The following is a 10,417-nucleotide window of genomic DNA, read 5'->3' as shown; positions in this document are numbered from 1 at the left end:
CTCCGTGATGAGGATGATGGGCTTTTGGCCAGCTTGAGAGCGCCGTGGCGGATGATGGTACGAGCCTACGTTTGCACTTGCACCCACTCTTTGTTCTTTTTTTTTTTACCTTGCCTAACCTAGCCTATAACGCCTCTTCTTGTCCTCACTTCACACCCGCGTCCTGCATCCGAATTACAAGCCATGGCGGCCGCGGTGGAAGCATGGAAGGCTTCGGCAGCACGACGCCAACGCGAGGAGGTCGAAGGCACGGGAAGCAGCATGGCAGTAGATGAGGATGAGGAAGCAGACGGCATTGCCGAGGTTGCAGCCCGAGCTGCTGCCGAACGTGCTGCGCGCGAACTCGAACAAGCGTCACACCCCGTGGTGCCAAGTCAGAAGGACATTGAACAGCTGCTCCTCCGCCGGCGCAAGGAGATGCTCCTCAAGCAATACGCCTCGGACGCGCTCGTACAGGACGAGCAGAAAACCGCTACGCTCAGCGGCCGTGCTTAACATGCCCACCTCAAAACCACCCACGCTCGCGCAAATGGGCTGCCCTTGATAAAAACAAAGGTTCAAAAAATTGGGCGTCAAAGGTTGAAAAACAAGGGCAGTATTCCCTCCTCCTCCAAAATTGAATTAATTTTCAACTGTTGTGCATGCGTTTTTCTCTCTCTTGAATTTTTTTTTGTTCAGCTTGTGTCGCTTGGTTCTCGACAAGGTCAGAGAGAGGAAGAGCGTCTTCCGACGGCAGTGGCATGTCCTCGCGTGTTGTCGTGCCGTGTGTTGGCGCGAGATGAAATGCAGCGCCGCCGCGGCTGCTTCTTAAAAGTATTGCCCTGCGTTAATGCTCTGATACTAGGTACGGTGGGTTAGTTGGCCAGCATGGCAGCTTCTCTCGCAGACCTCGTGCAACGTGCACGAGAGACCAATACAGGTCTGCAAAACTCGCAGAACCTGGCCTTGGGCGGCCTGCGTCTCGAGCGCTCGGTCCAGCAAACCCGAGTAGAAGCCAAGCTTTTGGCTCAGCGCACGGCCCGTGGCACTGGCGATGCCAAAACCCAAGCGTACGTGCCCGCCTGATTTGAGGCTCTTCTTGTGTTGTTTTAAGGATTGGATGATGCCCCTCTCGGGCGAGCTCGCAGTTGGTGCTCGACTTAGTTGGCCCACCCGCTCGGTTCATATTTTGATGCGCCCGACTCTTTGCCGCATTTTCTCAGTCAAATTCCTCTGGCTCGACATGGCATTGACGTCGAGGACTTTGAGCGCAACATCAAATCACTCAACCTCAAGCCAACCTTGCAGCCCTTCAGCGGTACCCCCGCCAATGTCGAGGTCGGCACGCTCTTGGCTCCACATTACCATCCTTGCCATCACCCGACTTGACCTTTTGTCTGGGTCATGCCATGTTCACCCTTGCCCTTTCTTCTTCTTCTTCTTCTTCTTCTTCTTTTCCTCTCACGCTCTTCCTTTCTCTCTCCCTTTCTCTCTCCCCTTCTCTCTTCCCTTCTCTCTTCCTTTCTCTCTCCCTTTCTTTACCTGCGGGATGTTTCTCTAGGACTTTCTCAAGAGTGAACGGCAGAATGCCATTATGGCCGTCATGACCACTTCGCTGAACAAGGTGAGGATTCAAACAATCACCAAAGGCAGGGAGAGGTGGCTATTCTGGTTTGAGGATAGTTTGTGGGCCCATGCTCATTGCACTTTCACAGGCTGAGGAGGACTTCCGTGCGCGCCACCAACGTCACATGGAGCATCACTGGGAAGAGCAGCAGAATTCGATCCGCGACGTTTTGCAGATTGGTAGCATGCTTGACCAGGAGCCCGTTGTCAAACCGCGCGATCTCAATGCCCCCATGGTACGAGCTTGACGGGTCTGCATCTTGTCTCGTCCGGTGGTGTCCACCGCCCGAACCCCTCCCCTCACTGACTTTACTGACCCCCCGCCGCGATGCAGGATTACAGCTCCATGGATTCTCGCATGCATCGCTACGCGCAAGTGGTCATGGATGCCGCTCGTGCCCAGGCGCAGGAAGTACGTTTCTCCTATCGCATATCGTCTCATGCCAAGCCGATGCCTGATGTCTGACTCCTCGCCCCTTGGGCTCTCTTGGCAGGCATCGTATCCATTTGTGCAGCGAATGAAGGAATGCTCATCCGAAGTCGAAGTTGCGGTACGTGTTTTTGTTCGTGTTCCAAGGCCTCGTGGCCAGAACGGTCTGTTCATGTGCACATTGGGCCTTGCTGGGTTTGCTTTCCGGGGTGTTGCTCTTGGTTGTATTTTGTAGAGTCGTGACGACATCAAGGACGCGTGGAGCATCATCAGCGGTCTGTTGCAAGATGAAAAGGGCAATTTGCCTGAGGACGCAGGCCACTATGAGGTACGACCCTTGCCCCATACTCAAGTCTCGACACCCTTTGCTGTTCTGCTCAACAACCTTACCCTTTGTAGAAGCGCTGGTCTGGGGATCGACTTGGCCATCTCATCGCGAACAGCCGCCGAGTGCTGGAATCCCGGTTGGTCTTCCTGCACAGCTTGAAGCCCCCGTGTTCTTCATTTATCTGCATTGTTGTTTGTCTGCCTACCCCTCACCTGACTGGCGCTGATGATGATGATGATGATGATGATGATGATGATGATGATGATGATGATGATGATGATGATGATGATGATGATGATGACTCAGATACACGGAACGCATGAAGCGTGCCCTCAACCAGGGGCAATACCAAGGCAGCGTTCTCTCCAAGGACGGCGTGGACGATTACGTGCGCATTGTTCTAGGAAGTGAAGCCAACGGCTCCAACGAACAGGACTGGGCCCGGCTTTACTATTGCCTGCGTACTGGCAATCTTGATCTGGCATTCGAGTTTGCCAACTATTTCGATGCAAAGGACATTTTGATTGAGAGCCTGGATGCATACAAGAGCAACAAACGGTAGGCCTGGGCCCCCGCCCGCCTTGACCTACCAACTCAAAGCTTGCGTGCCAACTCCCCCCTCACTCACCGCTTTGCGCACATTTCATGCCCCCTCCCTGTTCGGTTTAGTTCGCGAGTCCGAGGTAGCGTCGAGCAATATTATCGTCAGGCCAGCCTCCACAATGCCAAGGTCCGATTTGACTTCAATCCCCTTTCAAGCTGCAAACTTTGGCACTTGACCTCACCTTGTACCCCATGACGTGCATCATCCAATCCCAACGCAGTATGAGCGAGCCGTGTGGAACATCCTGGGTGTCTGCGAACGCGAGCGCGATGCCCATCGCGAGGTAGCGGTCAATGTGGAGGACTTCATTTGGATTAAGGTCCGTCTTGTTGCCTTCCTGTCCGCACTTGTTCGCCTTGCACGTATTCGCGCCGAGGCTGTAGTTTTTGTTTGTTTGTTCATTCTCCCCTCATTAAGTTGTCATGCGTGCACAACTGCTGTAGCTTTCTCTGCTACCCGTTGAGGAGAAGGACGTGGCACCAGCCATGCATCAGCTGCAGCGACTTTTGTCCGAGACCTACGGTAGGTGCTCTCATTGGACCTCCCGCCATGCTTTGACCAAACAAGAAAATGGGCTGTTGCAATTCTTTTCAGGCTTTGTTCCTCCATTTGACTTGCCATGTGCTTGTCCCCGCCCTGTGATTCAACACCATGTTGTCTACGCTAACTGAAATCACTGTTTCATGTCGCGGCAGGTGAAAGCCACTTTCAGGCGGACCGCGAGCCCTGGAAATACCTGCGCATTTTGCTCCTCTCCTTGCAGTTTGAGAAGGTTTGTTGACACGCCGTGTGGTGTGCTGGATGTGCTACTTGAGGCGACATCCCTACAATCAGACTGATTCGCATCCTTTCACAAAACGTAGGCGGTCCACTTTCTTTCCTTGCGTGACACCACCTTGGCCCTCCACTTTGCCTTGCCTCTGTACTGGCTGGGTGTTTTGGCCATCACACCTAGCATGCAATTTGCCAGCCGTAAGTCTACTCGAGTGTTAAAATGGAATAAACACGAAATGCTCTCATTCAAACTCATGTCCACCCGACTTTGGTGGCGCTCGTGCCCGCTTCCATCATGTGTATGTGTTCCAAACTGGCTCTGAAGTGCGGGCTGAAGAAGAGCAGGGTGCCTCATCAACCCATCAGATCAACCTCGGGCTCATTTTGCAGCGCTATGTTCACGCGTTCTATTGCACCGACGTGGAGCCGGCCCTTCATTATCTTTACCTGATGCGGTACGTTGTATGACCATGTGTGGGAGACTGTGTCTTGTCTTGCCGTCTATCAGTCAACTTGCGGAGAAAGCAAATTTGGCTGTAGTTGTGGTTCCTCTTGCCTGCGAGAAACAAGAAGAATCCTCACCCCACACGCATACCTGTCTGTGACCCGTACAGCGACCTTCAATGGCGCACAAACGAGGACGAGGGCCGTCTGTCGGGTGACAGTACTCCTGAGAATCGCCTATTCCATCGTCTTGTGAAAGATATGGCTCTCAAGACGCGCCGTGTACGTAAACATTGGCATGTGCCAGCGTAGCCCTTGAACATAGATACGGCACGACCTCATCCTTTTGACGATGCCCCTTGCATGACAACAGTGGAATGACTTGTTCGGCGTCCTGCATTGGGATGACAACAAGGTTTGTTTGGGATTGGTATCGGGCACCATGTGCCAATGAAGCTGCTTGGCGTGTCAATCTTTCTCTTTCTAACGCTGGCTTGATTGACTGTACCTTCTTTCACAGATTCATGGTGGCCAGCTCTTGCAGCTGTTCAAGGGCCGGGAGCAAGAACTGCGAACCTTTATCCGCGATATTGCCTTGGCGGTGGAGAAGCAGGGCGCCCTTTCTGACGCCATCAACCTCTTTGACATGGCCAACGTACGTGTCACCGCTGGGGCGGGCCCGGTATTCCGCGACGCAAGGCACACCCGCAAACCCTGTAACCATTCATTTGCTCATTCAACAATATTGCCTTTCTGAATGCGCCACTTGATCCGTGTTGCAATTTGGTAGGAGCTCAAACGAGCACTGGAGCTGATGGTGACCTGCTTATCACAGGTACGAGAGCTTTGTACATGTTTGCTCGCATTGCTGTGTAATGGCAAAAGAGGCAAAGCTCACGCAGTCATGTTGGTCATACTGGCGGCGCGTGTGATCAGGCGGGCAGCATTCATTCGGCAGCCGAATTTCAAGACTTGCAGCTTTTGGCTGAACAGATGCAGCAGCATCGCCGCTTTGCAGGGGAAGAAAAGCTGATGGAAAAGATTAATCTCCTCCTACGTGTGCAAACTCTCTTGCGTACGGCTCGCGAGGGCGATGTCATCGGCTGTGAAAAGGCCATCCAGGTTTGTTCAACGTTTTTCATCGTGTTGCCTTCACACGCTCCACGCCTTGCGAAAACCATGCAGCATTCACGCATCCATCTGCAACTCCACGCGCACCTGTCGCGGTCCCGATTATATCAGGAGCTGGACCGTTTGAATGTCATTCCGTGCCGGCTCGAGTCGGTCCGAGCCTGCGTCGACAATTGCAAGGCCCTTCCCGACGAGGTGAGCTTTTGTTTGTTTGTTAGCTTGTTTGTTTTGTTTGTTTTCGTCTGGCACGGACTGTTTCCGGGAATGCCTCCACCCAATCCCACAGAAAGTTCAATGTTTTGCCCGCTCACCCTGCACAGGTCCGCCGGTTCTTGTCCGACCTTTTGGTCAACGCCATGAAGTGCTGGCACTTTCAGTTTCACCAGCAGGTACGTCGGTTGGCTGTGAGGTTCAGGCGCGGGTGCACGGGTGCGGCCATCCCCACATGACAACTGATCAAATTCCCATCATTTTTTTTTTCCTTGCTGTTTGCAGAAGCAAAGCCAGTTCTCCAAGTCGCAAGAGGTAGGTTGAACATGACCTTATCCTTGGTTATGTCACTGGACTTATGGCTTTGGGCCGACCCTCCCGCTCTTCGTCCTCACTGCCTCGTCAATGTGTTGCTGTGCAAGCAGAAGATGGATCAGTGCCAGAAGGCAGCCCGTGCGCTGTCCGAATACAGTGGTCAGGTGTCTCAGGTCATGCCCAGCAGTCTGGCAGCCAGTCTGATTGGCATGGAAAACAGCATGCTGTAGACCATCTAGCTTGCTTGCTGCTGTGGCACCCTCGCCAGTTTTACATGGCTCGAGGACCCTTTGCCAACCGTCGCCGTACCCTGTCGTTGTGGCAACGCTGCCTCGCGGCAAGTTGCGAGAGTGCCTTGCCTTTGTTCTTATGGGCCGAGACAAAATTGCAATCACCAAACATTGTAAAGTTTGCTTTGGTTGACATGGGTGCACAAAGAAGAAGAAAAAAGATTGATTATCCTGGCGCGTCGTTTGAAGCACTCTTTTAGTCCCTGCAAAGCTGAAGTTTGCTGAGCGCAGTGACTTTAGTGACCGCGACGAACTTTGTGGCGTTCTTGGTTTTGCAAGTCGACTAAAGCAAAGCATGCCACAACGACGTGTGAGGCTTCTGCATAATGCCCTTGGATTCCAAAAAAAGAAATCAACAAGCAAAAGGATGCGTGCACGTGTAGCAGCACGTACGGCCGAGGCGAAACTCATCCAGCGAGATACGACGATCCTTGTTGATGTCGATTAGGTTCCACACCTGAGGGCATCGAGATTTTGGATGAGTGGGAGGATATGGATGGGCAAACTCCAAGCGTACAGCATGGACGGAACACACTGACCAGCTGTTCCATCATGGCCGTGTCCATTTCTGGCGGGAACCGCATGTTCTTGGCCACCTCTTTGTAAAACTTTTCAAGTTGCAGGGTCAGGGGTGGGGTGGGGGAGGGCAATGATTCAATAGTTTAAGCATCAACAATGTCACGCAGCAGGAGACAGATGAGATCTAGCATACAAGAACAAGCAGCTCAAATTATTTACCGCTTGCACCTCGGCCTCGTCCAAATGACCATCCTCATTGTAGTCGTGCATCTGCCACCAATGAGCCGAAAAAAGAGGGTTGTGAGGGTGTGGGCTGCGGTGCAAGCTAGACACACTTTCCGTAGGCACGGGTGATTACTGACATGGAAGAAGTCTTCTGATGCAAAGTCCTCAACCCCATGATGCTCCATATCCCTAAAGAGCCCAAACACACGCCAAGGAGGATCAGCCCGGGCCCCACAACAAAAAGGTCAAATTCCAGCATGCGCGTAGATAGGGTGCTCTGACTCGACTTGACTCACGCTTCCATGATATCATCCATTGTGGCCGTGCGACGGCGACGCCCACTCGCCACAACAACGCCCAGCAGCGCGCACATCAGTGCGATCCTCATGACCAAGCTCCGAATCTGCATTGCTCAGATCGCGCGACGCCAAAACAGTCACTGCCAGAATGAGAGCAAACAGCAAAAAGACAAGACAAGAAAGAAGTGACCAGAATCAAGAAAAATAATAGACCTCTCTTATTTGTATTTATTATTGGTGGGTCTCTCAACCAAACCAATTCATCAATCTCTCTCTCTCTCTCTCTCTCTCTCTCTCTCTCTCTCTCTCTCTCTCTCTCTCTCTCTCTCTCTCTCTCTCTCTCTCTCTCTCTCTCTCTCTCTCTCTCTCTCTCTCTCTCTCTCTCTCTCTCTCTCTCTCTCTCTCTCTCTCTCTCTCTCTCTCTCTCTCTCTCTCTCTCTCTCTCTCTCTCTCTCTCTCTCTCTCTCTCTCTCTTGTTGTCTTTAAAACGTCAGAAAAGCTCGTGCGGCATTATCCTTCCTGCTGAGAGTTGATTGATCCGCGGGGCCAGCCAGCAGCCGCCTGGAATACCTACCTACCTGGCTTGAGCGTCTTGCTTGATGGTGGTCTGGGTGCGACCGTAGGCAGCTGGATGGTTTTGTGACTTGCTTCGGTTCTTATCAGAGTGCCTTTTGCAAAGTCAGCGTTTCAGCATGTCGACACCCGAAGATTCAGACGATGTGGCACCCTTCCCAAAGGTCCGTGCCCTCCACGACTACACTGCCCAGACTGACAAGGAGCTCTCTTTCAAGAAGGGCGACATTCTCACTGTACATGACATCGCCAATGATGACTGGTGCGCGAGCATGTTGCCTGTTTTTTTTTTCATGCGCGCCGCTGTTTTGCGTCTTGCTTTTTCCCCGCGCCTTTTATTTTTTCGATTTCAGACTCTATCATCCAGACTCACCGTCTGTTTCGACTGATCGATGAATCCAGGTGGGAAGGTGCGGACCGACATGGCAAAGAAGGATGGATTGCAGCTGCGTACGTGGAGCATGCACCTACGTGGATGTCCCCGGCTGAGGAACTGGAACCACTGAGTGATCAAGCAAGCAACTACTCGACCGAATCGGAGAAGCCCCAGAGCAACGGTGGCACCCCTCGCGTCAGTCTCGGCTCTTTGCTGCCCTGAGCCAGGGAAAGAGGAGCAAGTCGTTTGCAGATAATCTCCTCTCCTCTCCCTCTCTCTCCCTCTCTCTCTCCTCATGCATTGTTTGACATTGCATGACCACTCAACTCGACAATAGCAACGGCGCAGATCAGTGGGCTTTGGAGGCATGGAATCCTACGAGACCCCGCTGCAAGATAGGCCCAATCTGGCCAAAGTGGGTAGAATCTCATGTTCCACTTTGATGCCGTCCTGCACGATTACTCACTCCTTTGTGTTTCATGGCAGGCCATTCAAATGCATCACACTCGCAGCGCACACGAACCCAAAGCATCCGCGACTAACGGCCTTGCAGAATTCAGGCGCCGTCACACTGAAATCAGAGTATGGGGCCCATAGCCACCGGTGCCTGTCCGCAGCACGATATGGCGCACTCCATTCACAGTGCCAATGCCCGCCTATTCTTTACATCAATAGAAAGGAACTTCGACGCACCGAAACAAGCCTCCAGAGAGCGAGTTGGCTGCCAAGCTGCGGCTACGATCCCAAGCAGTTGATGATGTGGGTCACAGCGCTCATGGCTTCCGACTCGTACGGGCACTCTTCTCATACCTCGTGCGTTGGGTTGACTTAGAGCGCACGCATCGTTCCGCCTTCGGAACTGGAGCAGCGCTTCTCCCGCCTCAAAACAAGCGGCACCGACAACTAGGCAAACCCTGTTTGCTTTTCCGATGTGACACGTGCTTTGCGTCTTGTGCTTCATCTCCGCCATGCTGACTACAATATGGCCCTGACTGCAACATAATCGATTTCAACCAATAGTCACCACAAAACCAGTCACTCTCTTTGTATGCATCTACATCAAACGCAGCGTCAAAAACTTTGACACATCAAAACGGAACTACTCAAACCTATGAACTTCTGAGGCGCAAAGCCAATACAGAATTATTTGGGCACTTGCAAAGAAGCTCCGGTGGCAGGATCGCAGAACCTGCTCATATCCCAGCGATGCTGGCGGGCCCGAGCCCAGAGGTCTTCTTGAAGGCCTCGGCTGGGATCGACTGAAGACTCATGTCGCACATCTTGCACAACAATGGCATCGCGAGCTGCGCGCACGGGAAAGCCCTTGTCTGTCAGATGAGCCCAAATGTGGTCGAAGGGTTTCTCAGCGCGCTGAATCCATTCAATAATGTACGGGAACGTGTGCCGATGGTAAATTACACCAAATGTGCCCATGGTTTTTCGGTCCACGTTGAAGCACTGCGTCCTCCGGCCGGTCCGCTTCTCTGTCGCTCGAATGTCATACATCACTTGCCGCCAGCCACCAGTCCATCGGCCTCGTGATGGAAACGTGCCGTTGATCCAGATCGTGGCACCCAACAGCAGCACACCACCTGTGCCGTGAATGTCCACCAAACTCCCACATCGCTCCTCACTCAACAGCTCACTAAGTGCCTCCGTGAAGTTGCAGTGCAGGAGCGCATCATCGTCAAACACAAGTAAAGTTGATATGCTCTGGTCTTGCATAGCCTCCTCGAACAGCTGGCGCATCGTTGCTAAATACCCTTGTTCGCCAGGCGTTAGGTATCCTGGCTGCCGAGGAAAAACAAGTTTGCCTTGCCATTTGCGTCCCAAGACTGGGTTGCCCTTATACGTCGTCTCAACATACTCGTGCTTGAATCGCGCCATGCCCGGTACTCCCATAAACCGCCGCAATTGTAGGCCGGCACGTTGAAAGGCATCGCGCCGGACTCGATAGTTGTCCCAGTGTCCTTCCAAGCTCAACCTAAACACGTGGCACGATTGATCAGTCGTTCCAACCAGAAAAACTTTGTGAGACCGATTTTTCACAAGTACTATTCTTTCCACAAGCGCGAGGCACTAGAAAATCCACTCAGACGGTTGGCAGCTGAGCGAAAGCAACGCACATGACTGCTGAAGACGGCCATCGTTGCTGAACAGGCTGGTTGTACAGAAAGCCTCTTGTCTGGCCACCAAACATGCCACAACGAGGTGGCATATATATAAGTGTAACACGACGTTTTGCAATAACAGTCAATCACTCACTAACGTACCGGAGAGCATTCTTGCAAAAA

At 52.6% G+C, this 10,417-nt stretch overlaps 4 protein-coding genes across 4 annotated transcripts in view; 3 read left to right on the top strand and 1 right to left on the bottom strand.

The window, feature by feature from the left end:
* Positions 1-495, top strand: part of MONBRDRAFT_32310 (uncharacterized protein) — a gene marked incomplete at both ends in the record, with an annotated part of 2,640 nt that extends 2,145 nt beyond the window's left edge. The window contains one exon of the mRNA XM_001745623.1: positions 182-495. Coding sequence (XP_001745675.1) covers positions 182-495 — 314 coding nt within the window. The remainder of the gene's footprint in view (positions 1-181) is intronic.
* Positions 496-867: 372 nt separating this feature from the next.
* Positions 868-6,071, top strand: MONBRDRAFT_32309 (uncharacterized protein; the record flags this gene model as incomplete). Its single annotated transcript, XM_001745622.1, has 24 exons — positions 868-1,049; positions 1,203-1,317; positions 1,541-1,603; positions 1,695-1,841; positions 1,940-2,017; positions 2,100-2,156; positions 2,271-2,363; positions 2,435-2,499; positions 2,670-2,921; positions 3,033-3,093; positions 3,188-3,286; positions 3,411-3,489; positions 3,663-3,739; positions 3,831-3,939; positions 4,067-4,196; positions 4,356-4,467; positions 4,559-4,600; positions 4,706-4,840; positions 4,976-5,020; positions 5,122-5,307; positions 5,371-5,511; positions 5,637-5,705; positions 5,812-5,841; positions 5,952-6,071. The coding sequence occupies 24 exons, from the start codon at positions 868-870 to the stop codon at positions 6,069-6,071; spliced, it is 2,487 nt and encodes an 828-aa protein (XP_001745674.1).
* Positions 6,072-7,177: 1,106 nt separating this feature from the next.
* MONBRDRAFT_32308 (uncharacterized protein) lies at positions 7,178-9,030 on the top strand (the record flags this gene model as incomplete). The annotated part of the gene is made up of 7 exons (XM_001745621.1): positions 7,178-7,359; positions 7,386-7,663; positions 7,838-8,009; positions 8,150-8,318; positions 8,461-8,538; positions 8,799-8,912; positions 8,956-9,030. The coding sequence occupies 7 exons, from the start codon at positions 7,178-7,180 to the stop codon at positions 9,028-9,030; spliced, it is 1,068 nt and encodes a 355-aa protein (XP_001745673.1).
* Positions 9,031-9,266: 236 nt separating this feature from the next.
* On the bottom strand, positions 9,267-10,010 carry MONBRDRAFT_7991 (uncharacterized protein; the record flags this gene model as incomplete). The annotated part of the gene is made up of 1 exon (XM_001745479.1): positions 9,267-10,010. One exon carries the CDS (start codon positions 10,008-10,010, stop codon positions 9,267-9,269), a length of 744 nt encoding a protein of 247 aa, XP_001745531.1.
* Between the last annotated feature and the right edge of the window lie 407 nt (positions 10,011-10,417).

This window comes from Monosiga brevicollis, genomic scaffold (assembly GCF_000002865.3).
Source record: "Monosiga brevicollis MX1 MONBRscaffold_9 genomic scaffold, whole genome shotgun sequence".
Lineage (NCBI taxonomy): Eukaryota > Choanoflagellata > Craspedida > Salpingoecidae > Monosiga > Monosiga brevicollis.
This window is presented reverse-complemented; position numbering and strand designations above follow the sequence as displayed.